This window comes from Pieris brassicae, chromosome 11, assembly GCF_905147105.1.
Source record: "Pieris brassicae chromosome 11, ilPieBrab1.1, whole genome shotgun sequence".
Taxonomy (NCBI): domain Eukaryota; kingdom Metazoa; phylum Arthropoda; class Insecta; order Lepidoptera; family Pieridae; genus Pieris; species Pieris brassicae.
Window position 1 is genome coordinate 7,189,923 of NC_059675.1, and position 19,828 is coordinate 7,209,750.

The window sequence follows — 19,828 nt, forward strand, 5'->3', positions numbered from 1 at the left end:
AAATCCTAAATATTTATAATATAAATTATGTGTGTCCGAAATAAAAACGATTTAACTAAGGAATTGAGATTGAGCGGTATCCAGGTTTCTTCACTAAATAATATGAGAAAAGAGCACGTAAAATACACCTATATAAATAAATTGAAACTTGAAATGAATACTAATAAATTGAAGGATTTCATTTTATATTGTATATTGTCAAATTTACCTGAAAATAAAGAACTCTCTCTTCTCACGTCTAGCAGTAAGACAGATGTAAATCTGTTGGGCTGCCACTGAGAGGACCGGAAGTTCAATTCGATTGAACTCGTCAAAGCAGCCCCATGTACCAGATTGGGCCAATCCTTTGTAAATACGGCCCAGACCTATATGATTAATAAATATACAATAAGATTCTACTGGACTATTCAAATTAAATTACTTTTAAATTTTTTTAGATAAATTTCTTAAAAAATGTGTTGTGTAAATGTTCTTGCGGACAAGTCTTTTCCGTTTCTATACAGTTTTATCAAACATTATAGCGAAATTGCAATGCACCTTACTTTGTTTTAATAATAAATATTTGTTTTAAATAAAGGTTTAGATTAAATTTAATTTCAAAATAAAAATAAAAATTGTAGGAGTAAATATAGCGGATTGCTTTCCGATAAAACTGGTTGAAGTAACCGAAAAGCAGAAGGGAAAACTTAAAAAGAGTATAATAACCTCTAAAGTCCATCTGATCAGAGCAATTGAACACAATAACCAATTTCCCGAGGGTTCTAGCCATATCTTTAGTGGTCTCAGTTTTGCCTGTTCCAGCGGGACCTGCTGGAGCCCCTCCCATACTCATACCAATTGCTTGAGATAGCGTTATATAACATCGATCAGTTAATGGGGTAATTACAAGACGCTCCGTTATACCTAAGTATTCATTCTGCAAAAAAAAAAATATTTTATTAGGACAAATGTATCAAAAATTTTGTTCAATAGTAAATATTTCGTTTTTCATTCTTTGCTATGTCCAGGTTCAATTATTATAGTAATAATCAATTTTACGATCGAGCTAAAACGAACTTAAAAAAGTGGTTTTAGGAAAGGGGTGATTTGACAGTCCCCTACTGTTTCGATCGCGTGCTTGGTACTCTATTAGGAGCCCTATTTATAATAAACAAATTATTGCGCCTTAAAACCACAAAGTCCACAAATTTTTGCCTTTTGGTGATCTAACTTTCTATTATTGGATATCAAAACTTACGTTTAGACTTTAATTCCTTTTTTTTAGTAATATTAATTTAAAAGCTTTTTATTTATTTCTTGTACACTAATTACTTACACTGAAAAATTATTAACTTAACGAAAAATAATATAAGTGTTTTGAAATGAAAAAACGATTGACTATGGATAAGTCAAGTAATTGGCCACGAATACAAATACTATGTAAAATCTAAATGCGATAAATCTACTAGGAATATTAATATGAATACCTGATACAAGAAGTCCACATCAGTAATAGAAACAATACAATCATCGCTGTCTTCAAAGTAGTAGAATCGTGCTTGTTTCTGCCATTCGAAATCTGTTGGAGTCTTTATTCTCATTCTTACCAAGTCATCGAAAATATCCCTACAAATAAATAAATGCGTAAATCCTTAGAAAAGTACTAAAAAAATTGTTTGAGTTGAGTTGTAGACACATCTTTATGTGGCACCGTAGCTCTTAAAATAATGGACCATTTATGATGCAATTATTTTAAGAAATCTGATTGAATCGAGATGATTCTTACAGGAACTCTTAAAATGCGTAGTATTTATTCTTTAACCGGATTAAAGCTATTTGTATTATTATAAATTTATAATTATTTGTTTTCTTTCAATGTGCAAAATCTATGTTAACTAAAGACAATACTAGGTAGTTATTTTATTAACTCGCGGAAATCTGAGATAATCTAGTTTTTACTTTATTTTAAAACATATGTTAACCTAACATTTGGAATGTCATGTAGGTTGGACTACTCTGATGATGGAGCTGGAAGGTAATCGGACTTTAAACAGTTCAAAACCGTGTTTTGATTTGTCCTCTAAACTAATTCATGGGCTATGTAATACATTATCGAATCAATTTCATTAATCAGTTCCTTCTATAAATATGTTTCACCGGGAATCTAATCCTGGACGCACAAGGCAGTTTTACAGATTATTATAAGATATACCTTTGATGAACGTGAATGGTAATCATAGTCTCCACTCTGGTCCTATCCAAAGGAGCCAAGTCTGTGACAGTTTGATCAATGAGACCGTTCAACAAATCCAAGTTCTTCTGATTGGTTAATCTCATAATAAATCTGTCCGCTTTAGCCTTTTTCAAGGCATATTCAGCATCGCTTGTCCATAAAATTTGCATTCCTAATAAACCAGCCTATAAACAAAAAATAGCCCTAAACATTTGTGTAATATATGTGATTTTTAAGTGATACACAATACTAAAATGGAGACAAATATATGTAATGAAATATTTTATTTCCTATTACTACTTTCTATGTGCGCATTTAACACCGTGCGAGTGAAGGAAAACATCGTGAAGAAACCGACATGCCTTAGACCCAAAAACGGCGGGTGTCACGTACAGAAGGCTGATCACCTACTTGTCTTTCGATGACGACCAGATGTAAAAGATCGAAGTGCTACTGTTTTTTTATACTATAAAGAACATACTTGTCCAGGGAAGTTCCAAAATCCAGATAAAAATTCAAACTCTGGGTCCCCAGCCATCGCTTGAGCGATGTTCGCGATAATGTTCCTCACTGTATCTTTCATCGTATCCAGTAAGGTATTCAGCCAGATCTATAATGTCACGAATCACACAAATGATTGTTCAAATAATTTCTTATCGATCCCTAATTACCTAAGATCAGCCTACTAAATCAGCTACTTAATATAATTAAAAAATATTATTGCAATAGTACATCAAAAGCATATATATCAAAAGCATGTATATTATTAAGGAGTGAACTCTCTCTCTCGTAAGAAAAAAAGAAATACTAAGTGCAAAAAGTACATAAGTAAATTAACAAAAATAAAATTTTAAGTAAAATGTAGCCTTACACAATTACAAAACTAACATCGAAAAAACAAAACGAAAGCTTAAAAAGAATAATATTGAAACAGAAATTTATGACACTTTCATCGCTCTCTCAGGCCAACGTTTTTTTTTTGATCAATATAATAATTGATAGTTGTCATAACTTTTAAAAATTAAAGACTAAATAATAAATAATAATGATATAACTTTTTTTTATTAAGTTGTAATAATAAAGTTGATAATTTATCAAAACGGGTAATGAGGTCTAAGTACGGAAACTGAGTCTACCATCCATTACCATAAATAGACGTTTTTGCTAAAGTATTTTATTTTTAAATATTTTCCTAAATAATAACATCTTCGTAATACGTGTCAACTTACTTCGACTCCACCAATACAAGAGACCGGTCGATCCAAGGGAATATTCTCGCCATTGTCCGAATTCATTCCCACAATCCTGTCTTTGTCATCGAAATCTACCGTGTACATTGCATCAAATATACTTAATAAGTGTGGCTAAAACAAACAAATAATTACTTATTGCGTCATAGAAAACCTATCAATATATGTCAAAAGAAAGTCTTGAGACGAAAATATGAATTGTAGCTATTAGCTCTACTTGGGAACCTAATTCTCGCAACCACAAGCTAAAATCATTTAGACGTTAACACGAAGAACATATAAAGAAAACGAAATCTTATAAAACAGTAGAACGTTGAACTCATGGAGTAAAAACGACTATGTACCTGTATAGAGTGTGGATCTGAAGCTTGACCCAGAATTTCTAGAAGCACTGGATCCGAAACAAAGAAGAACCTTGGGAATATCAATCTCTTTGTTTCCAAATATCCAGTGAGGGACTTCTGACAAGCCTCCAACTGCTCGAATAAATGTGGTAACAACTGCTTCAGCGTATCATCTGACACGCACGTCTCCACACAATTTATAATATCACGAGCACGGTACATAATTTTTACGTACGTTTTGTCAATTGTCTGAAATTACCGGAATTATCATTTTAAATACTTTGATTAAGGAGCATTATTTAAGGTATAAATCCAAATATTAAAGACAGAACTTTAAACTTCTGAAACGATATTTTGGAATGTTGTAATAATAAAGTTTATATATAAACGCGTAATGAGGTCTAAGTACGGAAACTGGGTCACCAACCATTACCATAAATAAACGTTTTTGTTAAAGTTATTTAATATTAAATATTTTCCTAAATAAAAGTGGAACTTTAAATAGAGAAATCTTAAACTAACTCCAAATCTCTTGGCTTCAGCAGGCAATTGCTTAGCGATATCACCGCCAACAAACACAGCTTCTAAGTACATCCACAAGTTTTGCACTTGAAGCCACTTCTCCAAAATCTCTGTTGTTCCAACTAATTTATTAATCCACAGCAAAATATCTTTTTTAAAGGGTGCATTGTACCTATAGTAATAAGATTCTATTATTACTTGATTATTGTTTTCTTTTAAACGTATCCATTTCAGGTATGGAAAAAAATATTGTGTTAAAATTAGAGTGGCTTAATTCATATGTTTCCACCATAGACCTTAATTTAAAAAAAACACGAAATGGTAATCCTACCGCATAATTTTAAAGTATATAATAAGTTATTGCGTTTTAATCCAATACACATATATTAAAACACATATTTATTTTGTATGATAGTAAACAGTTAATTGTTAATTGTAATACCTGTTTGAGGCTAAAGAATTCAAAATCATCAAAGAGTCTTCAAGCATTGTTATTATATCCAACGTTTCTTGGGGCTTTATCAACAACTCGCCTCTATTCTTGAACGGCGCGAATGATAGATCAATGACCGCCCAGTCCGCAATTATTTGTTTCAACTTAGCCTCTATGTCTTTCTCTTTTACCGCACTTATGCAAATGTCCTAAAGGTGTGAATCATTTGAGATTATTTCATATTTATAAAAAAAATCTATATTCCCCGTCATTCACAAATATACAATTCCAATACAACCATGTGATTGTACCCATTCAATTTCGTAGACACAGAAAATCCATGTTCTTATTCAAAATGATCATAGTGATAGTTAAGGAGACGATGTGAAAAACGAGGTAAACGATGTTCGTTTACCTAAAGAAAATAAGATGATTTGATCTAGGTGATTTAAAATTTGTTGTCTTTATATTACGTAACAATCAGATAGCAAAACATATTAAAAAGGCAACGGGCGGCCTAATCAACAAGCAATCACTTCCAACAACCCTAGTAATAATAAACGATTGTGCGTTTCGTTTCATTGTGATTGGTTCAACACATCTATACCTAATTCCCTGACACGCGGCAAGTTTGACCAATTGAAATCGAACGTTATATTATCAGGTAATTGCCTTAAATATACAAGTATGTGTATATACTCTCAAATATCACAATTTTAAATGAAACGTAATGAAAATAATTACTTCGACATCTTCCTTGTTTTGCAACAATGGAGCTTCCATAACATTCGCCAAAGTAAATGTTTCAGACTCCACGTCTAGTACGCAATCTAAAAAAAATTAACGATACAATTAAAAATACCATACTACGCCTTTTTATTTAATTAATTTCTGAAATTACTGACCTCGTTATATAAATTAAGTGAAAGTGCGTTAAATTGGCGTATTTTTGGTGCATACATTTGAAAGCATTTCCGGTAATCCGAATTAATTATTTCCAAAACTATTATGGACCTAATAAAAACATACTCATTAATTTCTCCAATCTTCTCCAGTGCCGATCCTTCATAGACTTGTCAGCCATGAGCTCCAATAGCGGGCAGGTTTCATTGAAGTCGTCAATTTTGTTCTTTAATTCAATAAACGCAGGCCAGTCCTTCATAGCCTTCGGCAACTTTCGGCATCTATTTTATTCAAAAGCCATATTATATAGGTGACTAAAATATTAAAGATAGAGCAACTAAACGCACATGGCGTTGGAATTTGTTACAGTTACAGTTCCTGGGTTCAATTTCCAACAAAAAACATTTTTTTGTGATAGGTTAGCTTATCTTTAATTTACCATGTCCCTTGGCACTTTACTCGATGTCAAAGACGCATAAAATACTGTACTATTACAACTATAGTAAAGTCTTTAAATTTTATATTGTTTAATATATGGATGAATATGGTACAAATTAATATAAATGTATTTTACAAATATATTATTATTGTTACCTGATATCAAAGTCAGCCAACTGAGACACGATTTGTTCAATTTCAATCTCAACCCAAGGTGTTTCGAAATATCCATCTATTGAGTTCATAACAGCAAGATATAGACTGTATCTGTAATTGCATAAAAAACTCTAATGTGTATACTTGACTGCTAAAAGCAATATTTTGAATTAATTGAAATTTCCGAAACCCCTTTAGTTTTATAGCTTACTAAACATATATTATGAAACGAAGACTCAATGTTATGTTATGTTATGTTAGCCATTTTTAATTCAACGCAGGAAAAAATACAAACCCCGTCTCCCATCCTCAAATATAACTCAAGATTTAGGTGACTGGTTAGTCATGGACTACCTCTTTAATTTTAGATAGATTTTAGTAACGACTTACAATTTACTAAGTAGATTAAATTCTTTTTTCTTCTGATGCAGAATTGGATAATCTTTAACTTCCATTCCAAATAATTTCTCACCATTTGAATACATTTCGAATCGTCTCCAAAGTTCATCGAATCTTGATTGGAACATGATTACCCTGAAAATATTAAGGCTTCAGTAAGTTTTAATTCTTCATATGTGAAATGTCACAAATCGTAATGATGTATTAAAATACTAGACTTCTACACATTTACAAACATGTAGTGCGATAGTGATAACAATACTATCGATATTATTTAAAACACTTAAATTCTAAAGACAAAATTTTACCGAAAAGTATCAGTAAAATAAAAAAGAAATTAATCTCTGATATTCCACGTAACTGCTATTTAGGAACATTTACCTATCACTAGCTTCTCTAGCGGAAAGCCCAGGCGTCATGGGCCCAAAGGCGTCATAGTCAGCATCAAACTTAAGAACGTCTTCATAGAATGTGGTCACGCCTTCCGTCAACTCTTTCTGCAGGGGACCTTGCATATCAACTATACGTTGTTGAACTTGTTGGGACTGAAAACAAAAGAATATTCTTCGCCTCAATACTAATCTTAGTTATCTGCCATTTTATAACATTTACTAGCTGACCCGGCAGACGTCGTTTTGCCGTGTATATTATTTATAGGAAACATTTTTTTTTATTTAATTAAAATAACTATCTACTATAATAAAAAATAGGGGTTGATTGTAGAGGGGTGACATTAAGGGTTGTATGTTGTATCATAAAAAAATCAAAACCAAAAAAAATATCACTTAGGGGTTTGAAATATAGATAGTAGCCGATACTCAGACTTATTGAATATGCATAAAAAGTTTCATAACAATCGGTCGAGCCGTTTCGGAGGAGTATGGGAACGAACATTGTGACACGAGAATTTTATATATATAAGGATTATCACAAAAATTCCAGTTAAAATAATACAGATCTTGACTTCTTTTATCAGGACATCACCACAGCAAGATGAGTTTACTAGTCTACTTAAATTTACTGTTAAACGTCTTTATAAAATGCAAAAGATTTATGTATATGTATTAACAACTCACGGTTAGCAACATATTCTGAAATGAGTATCTTAAACCATACACCATGTCGATATCGTCCTTGGGAATGTCAATATTAAACTGACTAAATAATGTGTAACTTTCTTCTATTAGGTCGAGTTCCATATCCATTCTAAAATATTCTTTATTTATTTACACTTCGTTACATTATACAAAACAGACACATAAAAAAGGGAGACTTATGAAAATAATTTCATCAATAAGAGCTCTGTAATCAACACGTGAGTCATCTGATAGAGGACTATACCACCCATGGACAATTTTTAATTAGGTAGCTAACGAAATTAATACCGAATTCGTGGTTTAACTAAATAAATATATTATATACTTAAATGCCTTCACCAATTGTCTCTCAAGACTTTCACGCTCAGTGATAGCTGGCACTTTTCTAACTCTCTGACTTTCTTCTTTGACCGCCACGCACTGGTTGTAGGTAGTTACTAAATCAGTCTACTCTATATGCAAGGGACCGGTGTAGCCCGATTGGAGACCTCACCCTCGTCACTTGCATTCTCCTTAACAACTCCACTTCCATATGCTTTCCTTCCTCATGAAGTTTGCCCCAGTGAGTAAGGTAGGGCTTACCCATGGCCTTTGGCGGGCTTTAACTCACCGTGGATAGTTGAACTTGTATTGGAACTCATTATTGATTTTAATTAACCAAGGGTCGCTCCATTGTGGCCTTCTTCGAGACCCATGTGGCGCGGCCTAGTCTTAATAAATTAAATTTCGTCAGTATACATGTATCCTAATTTAAAAAATCGTTAACATACCCAATAAACTCTTCTCTTATCGACTCGAGGCACAGCATAGCAACTCTCACATCATCCAAATCCTTAATTTTCTTACTCATAACCTTCATTTTGTCTTTGATAAATGTCATCAATCTATCAACTCGTTCCTTATAGGCATGACTGAGTAATTTGCCGAGAATCCTTTTCCATTCAATGGACTCGACGTGTAATGCTAATTTTAAATTTTCTGAAAATTTTAAATCAAAATATAAATTACTTTATTGGACAATATCTCACATCATTGCGAACAAGTAATGCCTAATTAGAGTAGTTTTTTTTTGTGAGAATAATCTTTTCTTCGATGTATTTATTACACATGCTTTCACATGGACTCCCTTAAGATTCTTTGAAGTTAAGCGCGCATACTGGCAAGGCTGGAGGTTCCCGATGACTGCATTTAGCAGCACATGAAAAGATTATTTGAAAACATTGAAAGCATTACCTAAATTAATCTGAATGGATCCAACAATATGTCGCTCTGGCAGGTTCAATACTTCATCCGTCTGGGCTTCATACTTCTTCAACATATCTCGAATAATAACATTCAATGGATTCGAATCTACAAACGCTTGTACTTGCTGTACTCTGTCCTCTGCCCATAGATGAGAGAATTTTCCGTATACCTGTGACAAAAGACTTGTTTTTCTACACATTTGTAACTTCCGAGTAAGATTGGAAAAAAATTGGATTCTTTTCTAATTATGTCATTAGCACTTTGTAAAAAAACTACTAAAATTGTATTAAACACTTAAGCAAATTAAAGTTATGTTTACAGAGAAAGAGGTTAAAACGTTAATACATAATTTCGGACAGAAGTTACTAACTTCAAGCAATTTCTGAATATCTGGTTTGAACATATACATCATGCCTTGTAACGCCATCACTGCTCTTACAATATCCTTATGTTCCGAGACCATTCTAAAATAGTTCCTTACTCCTGTCATAGTGGAACCCGATCTTGATCCAGCTATAAGTTTATACTTATTAAAAAAATATATACCGCTTACATAGCTTAATTGTGACTATTCGGAATCCATGAGCGGAACTTGCTTTTATAAACAATTTTAAATAAGGCATCAATTCATCAGAGGCCTGCATACATCAGGGACGTCTCATAAAATCTTACTAGAATACCATACTAACCACTATAACTTCTAGCAGCTGATAAACTTGAGGCGCCGTCCATCTTCTCCTTCTTGATCAAATCTTGCTGACCCCACATAAACACATTGCGGTGAATATCCATTATACAGTTGAGTACAACCTGGAAATAAAATTACAGTTTTAATTATTTTCCTATAGTAAATAATTATTTGCTTTACTTTAGACTTATTAGTCTGGCCATAAATACTGTTACAATTGAAAATTAACAAAATATTACATTTGAGTTAAGAATATGTCATTTTTACATCCTTGGGCTTTCTCATTTTGGCGCCAATACATTGTATAGTACAATTTAGTGATAATAAAATGGAGTATGGTGATAAAAAGAACCGAATCGCTGTGATTGCATAACACAAAGTAGGTATGGAGTCTAATGCAATTTTTAAAACTTGGTATTAGTAAAATGTTTGTGTACCGGGCTTTTAATAGGTGCAACGAGACCTCATTGATAGAAAAAGATCTGGCCGTCCGTAGTGTTCGTACGAAAAAGGTGGTCAAAGCAGTAAGGGAAAGAATTCGAAGAAATCCTGTCCGAAAGAAAAAAGATTTTATCTCAAGCAAGAGATGAAGAACACCTAGAACCATGTCGCGTATTTTAAAAGATGACTACTTATTTATTGACTGACTGAAGATACTAGTTATTTATTGACTGACATTTCAAAAAATAATAGGGTTGTAAAACCGAAACAACTACTGAAGCGGTACGCAAAGGGAGGTCACAGAAAATTTTTATTTACGGATGAGATGTTTTTTACAATTGAGCTACCTTTACCAAACAATATGACCGTATTTACACTCAAAGCTCCAAGAAAGCTTTCCAATTAGTCGACAGAGTGCAACGTGGGCACTATCGTGACCACGTGATGGTTTGGTGGGGCTATGAAGGAGAGACTGAGCCATACTTTTATGAAAAAGGTATCAAAACATTGGCACAAGTGTATCAAGATACCATTCTTGAGAAGGAAGTGAAGCCCTTAACAACAGCATGTTCAATAACCAGAATGGTCCTTCCAGCAAGACTCGGCGCCGGGTAATAGAGCTCTGTCTACGCAGTCTTGGTGAAACAAACGTTTGAGACTACATCAGAGCTCAAGACTGACCGTCGATTAGTCCAGAACTTAATCCGTTGGATACGATTTATGTCAGTTTTAGAGAGTACTGCTTGCTCTAAACGCCATGATAATTTGGAGTCCCTAACACAATCCGTGCGATTGGCAGTGAAGAATTTTCCTATGAAAAGAGTGCTTCTATTAATATCTGGCCTCAACGTTTAAAGGACTGTATTGCTCCTAATGGAGACCACATCGAATAAGCGTTTAGTATTTTAAATTGTTTCATATTTTTGTATTAAACTAATACACTGTAAAAGTAATAAATGCAATTTTCAATATATTTTTTTTACTTTGTTTCAGTATTTATGGCTAGACTAGGTATATTTAAAAATAAGTGCAATTTAAATAGAACCTTACTTATCCACGAGGATTCGCGGCATATTTGAGTTTTGGCAAAACTTATACAGAAATAAGCCACAAAAATGAGGCCTATTATAAAATTGCATAAGTAATCTATGTAATAAAAATGAGACGCAAAATATGTTCCTAAACGCAAACCTCAGAGACGGCTGGATCAATGTCTAGTATTTTTTATAATTTATTCCTTGAACTCTGAGGAAGTTTTTTTATACAAAAGACATTCATGTAGCATAGCAAAATGTTCCATATGTTGGTATGTTGCTACTAAAAAGTGGGTTAAGTAAAAATCATATTAAGGCAGAACGAACTTTGTAGGAGCAGCTAGTTCTCATTTAAAACAGTGAGGTAAAGTAAATCATATATTAAGTTATACCTGAGAGAATGCAGACTGTATCTCTTCAAGAGTTGGCTTAATTAGTATCCTGGGTATTTGCAAGTACATCATCGTTAGCATAAGCGGCTTTAATTTCTTTTGTTCTTCTGGATCAGTTGTCATGGTTAGAAAACTAAAATATGAACAATTTGGTCAACATTTCATTAATAATCGACAAAACTGGCTGCAAAGGAATATAATTATGACTTAAGAATTTAAAAGTAATGTAATCATAATCTTATCACGTATAAAAAAGGTTGTATGTTCTAATCATTTCGTTCGATAAAGGTGTTTATTTTAAAAGCTGAAGTTTTTTACAAATATACAATATCTTAAAGGAAAAGTAACGTTATAAAATTCACATACACAAATACATACATTGAATATAAGAACAACTTGCCTTATTATTAGTATTTATTTAGTAATTTTACTAAAGCAAAGATTCAGATTTACTTTTACAATACATTTTTTTAATATAACGGACAGAATTAAACTAACCTAGATACAGAAGCTCTCTTTCGTAGTACATCTAAACTTTGTCGAGTGCATTTTATAAGCGCTTCTAAGCATTTAGTAGCAAAATATGCAAATAGCTCATTGCATTCATTAATAGCGTTCATTGGTTCAAAACGGTCTGGATTCTCGATTTCCAGAAATGCTGCAATATTAATAACATTTATTTCTAAAGAGAATAAAACATAACGTAAGAAAACACTCGAATGTTTAAATTGTGGCTATTCATTATGTCAATATTTCAAATTATATTTTTTATGAGATCCGCTATTTTCAAAAATATATAGGATAATTTAATATCGACAAACGTTATAGGAATATAAAAATTCATTATAGCAACGTAACCGTAGTAACGTGCAACCATTGGTTAAAATAAAATTTAATCATAAACCTGCATCTTCAGGAAAAACTCGCGTTGCAGATGTAACTTGCTTTAGCGCCTTCTCTGTATCTAACCTATAAAATAAAACATTTACAGCTTAATATATTAATATAATTCTACTAAAAACGGTAAGCACAGAGTTGCTCTTAAGTGATTACGCAGAGAAATCCGTATCGCATTAAATACAATCCATCGACTTTATTTACGAACGTGATATATATAACCATCATTTGTTTCATTTATTTAGAAGACAAGAAATAACGTCAGAAGGTTTCTGGCCGAGCTACGCTCGCCAAAACAGCCCGAGCTGAGCTGTAAAGGCTGTAAAAGACTATGGCCAACAGCGAGATTCTATAAAAAAAAAACTCAGAAGGCGACATTGTCCACCGTTACTTTTGGGAACATATGTTTCGCTGTATTACTTTTGTTAACTAATTACATTCTTTAACGGACCTTTTTTATTGTCCGTTTAATGAACTGACAAAAACAAGTTGTATTATTTGTAAGAGCATATAGTAGTTGTGTTTTTTTATTTATTTTTGCTTTTTGTTTCGTGTGTGAATTATGCAGTTGATTTATATTTTTATTTGATATTTATTTTTATTTTACCTGTTAGAACAGGATTGTGTTATTTTGGAAAAAAATAATAAAAGAATTAATGTTCAGTACCCATCTGAGGTATATAATAGGATTGTGTGTATAATCGTTACACACTGACCAGTTATTCCTCAAGTCCTGAATTTGCTTCGAAGGCACGCTCTCGAGAAACTTATTGATCAATTCGTTTACAGCGAGTTCTGCATTCCACGACTTTTGCTGCAGGTCACTAGCTAAGAATACAAAATAAAAAATATTATTAAAAATGAAATCTAGTACACCACACATTGGGCCATCGCCCCAGCTTTTGATATTTTCTAAAGTTCGTCAGCCATTTGTGTTTCCCCAGTCAAATAAAAAAAACAAAGCCAGTTCACGGAGTAAAATTCTTATGAAAAAGTGTACAAATTAGTTACCGATTTCATCGCGTCTCACTAGATTTTCTTCATAGAATATATTAGGATCCACAGCCTGCTCCGGCAAATATACTAACAAAGATTTAGTTATTGATAGAAAGATCGCATCGATCCTGGCTTCTTTTATATCCACTACCTAAAATAAAACATTATTTATTTAAAATTAACAAATACTGTGTTCCTAATACACATTTAAATTAAAATCCCTTACTAACTTATGTCCGAAATTATGTCCCTCAAAAATACATGATGTGTCTCGTGTTAACAAAGACCACCATCACTAGAAAAGTCTAATCAATAATTTGCATTTAACCCAGTGTAGAGAAACAAAAAAACCTTATAAACAACGCGACGTCCTCGTTAGCGTAAATTTTACGAACCTTCAATCAAACTCTTACATTATAATAGGCTGAGGGTAGGGAGAAAACGAGAGCCACGGACGGTGATTGCCGTGTTTTGGACACTTTAAAGACATAAATTGTATCTGGTGTGAATGTACTTTGAATTATTTCGGAAATACCTGTGTTGAGGGGTATGTTTTTTCTAATTATTATTTTAAGATTTAGTTTTATTTTGTTGTGAAGCTATCTGAAATGTTTTCTTCCTTTTTAGCTTTGGGAAACGCCCTCAAATTAGATGTTCATTATTGAATGATTAACAAATTTGTTTATGTGGTAAGCGTTACCACATATAATAGGTTTGGTAGGATAAACCAAAATCCTCCTGGCGCCCACATTTACTTAGTTAAGTTAATGATAAGATTTAGTTTAATATATTTAGGTTTTTTATTTTTCTAGTTTAATTGTTTGAGGTTCCTTTTATAAATATCCTAAAATGTGCTAATTTGTTTTATTTAATGTTAAAAACCCATAACAACATTTAATAGTGTTAATCTTTATAATTAATTATTATCACGATACATCGGAAATTTCCCCTTGTAACAAATTTCAATGTAAGAAAGCCTTAACTATACTGACCTATTGGCTTCCAAAAAAAGATTTAAAATCTTATGTCTATTATTTTCTATATATAGACGATAAGTGAAGGTTACCTCCTTTACAAAAAGATCGACTTCGTCCAATACGAATTCAATGTTATCACAATAAGCTGGAATTTCCAGGGCAGTCCAGGTAATAGTCGAAAATCCAGGTTGAAATGCCTTTTCTAACTTAACAAGCTGCGCTCGTAGTAGTGGCAAATATAGCTTTGGCATGCTCCTGAAGATTTTTACGTATTAAAGTACTGATACTACTATGGGTTCCCGGTGAGACAACTCTTGTTTTAGATTAATAAACACAGAAGGTTTATTAGCTATAGCAAGAAATAAGCCTACATGAACTATGACTTAAATAATAACCACTAATGATATAGGCGAAGAAAAGTATCCGCCAAGAGTGTCAAAGTAAATTAGAATAATCATTTTCATTTGTAAAACCTTGGTGCAATTGCTACAAATTCTGAAACAGTACGAAACGAGTGCTCACTGGATGTTTATATCCAAAATACCAACCGAAACGACAACGATACGTTAATTTAAATAGAAAAGGCATTCCTTGTTCTCTTTTGTTTCCCATCACAGCAATAGGTATATACAAATAACCTTACCGTCGTATTTGATCATTTCTGTCAACCAAATATTTAATCCTCTCATAACTGCTAAATATCTTCTCCTTGCAATACGCTACAATTTGCGCTGTATCAGGTACACCTACAAATAACAAACATAGTATAAGTAATATATTTATATGTGTCTAAAAATTTGATTTTTAAAGTTTATTAGTATCCAACGTTGTAGAATACGATATATAAAACAATTTAAAACAATAAACAATGCAGTAGCTCTGGCAAATTTGACTATTTTAATAAAATGCAAACACATGCGAAATTTTAAAGAAAAATCATAAAACAAAGCTAAAAATAAAACTATGCTCACTAACCGTAAAAAATTATTGACAAATTTTTAACATGATATACATATTTAAAGCCATATTTTTCTTTAATAATATTTCTTACTCAATCCTAACTGCCACATGTATTCCACTTCTCGTATACACTCCGGTATATACACACTGAAGTTAACCACGTATCTGTGAGTTACAGGGTGTCGTATAAGAAGAGGTGCTATTAGACCCAATCGAACCTAGAATTACACCAATTAAAAACATTCAAACATACGATAAATCCTATTTTCATAACTTAATACAGTGGACCTCTAGTAATCCGACAAACATTTTGCAGGGCAGTGTTAGACTCGAAATAGTCGAATTATTGAGTACAGCCTTAAACCCCGACAGTCCAGATTTTTTTACAATAGAGTATGTACCTTGTAATCCGACAAATTACAGATCCAATAATAAGATTCTGTATGCACTCTGTAGTACAAATCGTACATCATAATCACCGCTATCTTCTTCAAATTCAAACTAAACAATTAGAATCAAAACAATATCCCACGCGTCAAGTGCAATAGTGGTGGTTCTTACAAGTCACAACTTGTGCAATGATGCATTAGCGAAGATTATCAAAAAAATATTCAATAATAAATAATAGACAGTGTGGATTAGAGGGGGTGCTGGATTACCGGGGGTCCACTGTGATTGATTCCAAGTAGCAAAAAAAATAAGACTACAGGCACCTAAAGGTTGATAGTCGATCATAATAAAAAATTGATATTCAAGTTATTGGATGTAATGTGTTAATTATATAATGATATTTACCTGACCAACATTTTCAGCCCATGCTTTGTGGTAGATGAGTTCGAATTCCGTGAATACAATTGTCATTACATTATACAGCTTAATACATCGTTGTGTGTTCTGAAATGTGTTATCAAAATAAAATAAAAACGAAAACACTGTGGTAACATTTACGAAAAAAAACTCAAATTTTAGTCTAAACTATTAACAGACGAGAGCAGTCTTTATTTTATTTCCAATGTAAAGTTAATATTAGGTATGCTTCTTATGTCAAAAACGTATCGGATTGGAGAAGTGTCCACTCATGAACGCCCTATTCTCGTCTCGTCTCTAACAAAAAAATATTTTCATTGTATTATTACTGAAATATAATAATCACCATATGTGTTATAACTTCGTGGTGTTGAATAAACTCTTTCATTGGTGCCTTAATATTTTTATGATAGAAACGAATCCACATTACTCGACCGGCGACGGGCGGCATGTTTCTCGGGAGTTCAGGATTTTCACGCTCCTCATTATACCTTAAATATTATTCACACTTAATCGGTAATAAATTAATCGATATTAAATACTTGATTTTTTTAACAAACATATACTGACATGTAAGTGTATTAAATTACCTACATAAATAAATGATATTGATTTTTTTTCATAGGAACATCGTAAAAGATTGAACTAATTTCAAACTCGCAACTATTTACGTACCAATATTATATCGATAAGTAGGGCATTTACATGTTTACATGAAAATGGTAGCTAATAACTTTGTAAAGCCAAATTCCGTTATGATTAAAGTATTATCACTGTTAATATCAGACCCCTTAGGGGAGAGAAAGCAAAACAAAAGACGTAACAATGACGTTTCGTTTGTTGTAGGCAACAGCGTTTTTAGTCCAATCAGACACGAGACATAAACGTCACTTACTAGTTACAAGCTATGTTAGCTTGTAAAGTGTAAAGTATGCTTAAATAAAGTAAACGCATCTGTTGGCCTTTATTAAATAAAGTTTATATCAATGTGTATGTAAATCATTACATTTAGTTCAGTTATTGTCGCAAGCCCGTTTTACAATATGAAAAAAGGTACCAAAACTCCTCCAAAATTCCTTTTTAGATAAACTATAAACAATATATAAGGAATTTTACCTGTCTCGTAGGGCTTCAATTTCTGCTGTATAGGTACTGATTAGATCATAATACTGATCCTCCAAATATAAGCAGTTCAGTTTTAGTTTTTGAAATCTTGTCAGTAGATTCAACGCTATTTCCGTGGTCGGGCATTTATTCACACTCTACAAATAAAAGCCGAAATAGAAAAAATATGGACAACGAAGTCTCGTCCAAAATGCAAATATTAGACATTTTTGCGGCCAAACTGCTGATTGAGTAGGATGATATAGTCCAGGAACTTGTCAATCAATACAGTAATTAAATAGCATCGTTATACAAGCCTGTGCCTTAAAAAGTAGTTATTCACTGACAATCAAACTCCAGACTAGGATAAATAGAAAGTAAAGCTGAAAAGCTAAATAAGAATTAAAATATTACGTAGTTAATACTCACTGAAATCATGAAATTTTCAAGTAGAATTTCCTGAGTCGCAATTGCATCTTTGTATATTTTATAATCTTTGTCAAAGTCAGGTCGTCTGAAATTAATATTAAATGTGTTTGAATTTTTCAAAAGTGAAATAATTCTTTTTTTCTATTACTTGGTATGACAATTGACAATTAAAAACCACTTCGGATAATCTATTAGTTATTTATTAATTAAATTTAATTGTAATTTTAAATTTCTTAAATATTGACTTAAAAAATTCAAATTGAACTCATAATTTTAAGAAAAACCGCCAAAGCACGATCCGAACCAATATGGCGACCAGTCCTGTCATACCAACAATATCAAAGTCAAGTTTCCTACGTGTTAAATTATTATCATTCTTAAACTATACACATTTATTATTTTACGATCAAAAATAGTCTGCAACGATATTAAGCCGCAAATTCTTATTAGGATTAGATAGAATTACTTACTAGCATATACTTCGTAAATTTCGACTAATCTGTGACATTTTGTGTCACGTGACTGACGTTTAAAAATTAATTAATTTCAAATTATCGATTTTTTTATCATTCAACGATGTTCGTGTTTTTATTATTTTATAAAAATTTACCTATGATCCAAGGCATCATATGTTTTACTTGAAATCGTCTTAAAAAGTTTATTGCAATTAGCTGCGTATTCCTCTATAGCTTCTAACGTCGTCTTATTAAGGACAAAGTATGTAATGTATGTTTGGAAGAGGTCTATAATCTAAAAGATTGAATATTTATTAAAACTAACGATCGCATTCATAAAAGACTAAACTACTAATAGCCATCTCGCTCTTTAAGTTTTAAATAAAGAAAATAAATGTTAAACTAAAAAATATTGGTTGTTTTTACTACAGTCCCATATCTCCAAAGGATTTAAAAAGCAAATAATTAAAATTCCGGTTTTAGCCTGAAGTTATTAAATCCGTATGTGACTTAGACGTAAAAGACAATTGCCTCTCTTCACCTTCAACAACCGTCTACGGAAAGTTTCAAATTTTCCAAATATATACATTTCAGAGCAATCAAAAGGTCTCTCATCAGCCGCTTCCATCATTTCCTGCTGAGTCTCGTTGTAGCATTCGCGGTAAAAACTATATAGTCCGAGACATAACTGAAAACAAATAACGTCTCAATAATAATGCTAAGTTAAAAAGTTAAGTTGGGTAATATTTGTACATTTATAATTGTAAAAAATTAAAAAAAAGTATTATTGATATACTGTCATAACGAGAATACCTGGCAAGAAAATATTTTATTTTACAAGATATAGCCATAAAGCTAGCAAACGTAAAACGAAACGTAATAAGCACATACTAACAACGCAATAACAAAAAACACGCATTAAAAACGTTCTTATAATTACAGGCTCACTTTGTAATGTTGTGCCAGCGAAGTAAATACATACAGAGAAGAACCACATAAATGGTAAAACAAGAATCACTTCTCCTATTAAGTTATCTTTTATTATAATGAAAAGAAGTGCTCGATAAAATGTTATATTTAATAAGTTTTAATTATAAATTGCGACAATAGTAAAAATGCTCATGAGTAAAATTAAAACGAGAAAATGTAACCACAAAGATAAAAATCAGCGTACCTTTGCCTTATTAATAAAATTCAGTTTATCTTGGTTCCATATGGTCTTTCTGCCATTGCTTGTCAAATAGTCCATGCACATATTGAGTATTTGGTTTGTTACTTTGACGAGTAGCGTGGATATTTGTTTTGTGGTGTTATAGTATCGAGATGTTGCGAATATCATTCGCACCGTGTATAATAAACCAGGTATAAATTGCTGCATTGTTAGTGGATCGCAACTAAAATTTTAATTCTTTCCATTAGGTATGAAAAAATGTGTTATAAATAACTTTAAGTATGTAGGGGTTTATGTAAACCACACATATTGTATTGCGACTGTGTGTAGTGTACAATTGGTAGCGCCGGTCGTTCTTACCGTGCGCAATAAAATATCAGCTACTGATTAGTCGCTATACAATATGTATGGTTTACATAAACCCCTACAAGTATATATAGTTGTGTTAACTTCTGGAACGTTTCCAGTGGAACTTCTA

The 19,828-nt window shown here is 32.2% G+C and overlaps 1 protein-coding gene across 3 annotated transcripts in view; it reads right to left on the reverse strand.

Annotated features, from left to right (window-relative positions):
- LOC123715948 (dynein axonemal heavy chain 8) overlaps positions 1-19,828 on the reverse strand; it is a 52,277-nt gene that overhangs the window by 28,826 nt on the left and 3,623 nt on the right. For all 3 annotated transcript variants that reach the window (XM_045671333.1, XM_045671334.1, XM_045671335.1), the window contains exons 9-42: positions 19,354-19,573; positions 18,721-18,867; positions 18,335-18,474; positions 17,725-17,809; positions 17,308-17,453; positions 16,538-16,682; positions 16,180-16,278; positions 15,476-15,602; positions 15,068-15,170; positions 14,514-14,679; positions 13,463-13,598; positions 13,168-13,279; positions 12,459-12,523; positions 12,053-12,212; positions 11,555-11,687; positions 9,689-9,809; positions 9,370-9,512; positions 8,988-9,168; positions 8,525-8,732; positions 7,734-7,863; positions 7,039-7,202; positions 6,649-6,792; positions 6,259-6,369; positions 5,791-5,945; positions 5,506-5,591; positions 4,771-4,970; positions 4,329-4,500; positions 3,807-4,055; positions 3,442-3,576; positions 2,694-2,822; positions 2,192-2,397; positions 1,467-1,605; positions 706-916; positions 209-365 (exon numbers count right to left, since the gene is read on the reverse strand). In XM_045671333.1, the coding sequence (XP_045527289.1) occupies positions 209-365; positions 706-916; positions 1,467-1,605; positions 2,192-2,397; positions 2,694-2,822; positions 3,442-3,576; positions 3,807-4,055; positions 4,329-4,500; positions 4,771-4,970; positions 5,506-5,591; positions 5,791-5,945; positions 6,259-6,369; positions 6,649-6,792; positions 7,039-7,202; positions 7,734-7,863; positions 8,525-8,732; positions 8,988-9,168; positions 9,370-9,512; positions 9,689-9,809; positions 11,555-11,687; positions 12,053-12,212; positions 12,459-12,523; positions 13,168-13,279; positions 13,463-13,598; positions 14,514-14,679; positions 15,068-15,170; positions 15,476-15,602; positions 16,180-16,278; positions 16,538-16,682; positions 17,308-17,453; positions 17,725-17,809; positions 18,335-18,474; positions 18,721-18,867; positions 19,354-19,573 (5,025 nt within the window). The remainder of the gene's footprint in view (positions 1-208; positions 366-705; positions 917-1,466; positions 1,606-2,191; positions 2,398-2,693; positions 2,823-3,441; positions 3,577-3,806; positions 4,056-4,328; positions 4,501-4,770; positions 4,971-5,505; positions 5,592-5,790; positions 5,946-6,258; positions 6,370-6,648; positions 6,793-7,038; positions 7,203-7,733; positions 7,864-8,524; positions 8,733-8,987; positions 9,169-9,369; positions 9,513-9,688; positions 9,810-11,554; positions 11,688-12,052; positions 12,213-12,458; positions 12,524-13,167; positions 13,280-13,462; positions 13,599-14,513; positions 14,680-15,067; positions 15,171-15,475; positions 15,603-16,179; positions 16,279-16,537; positions 16,683-17,307; positions 17,454-17,724; positions 17,810-18,334; positions 18,475-18,720; positions 18,868-19,353; positions 19,574-19,828) is intronic.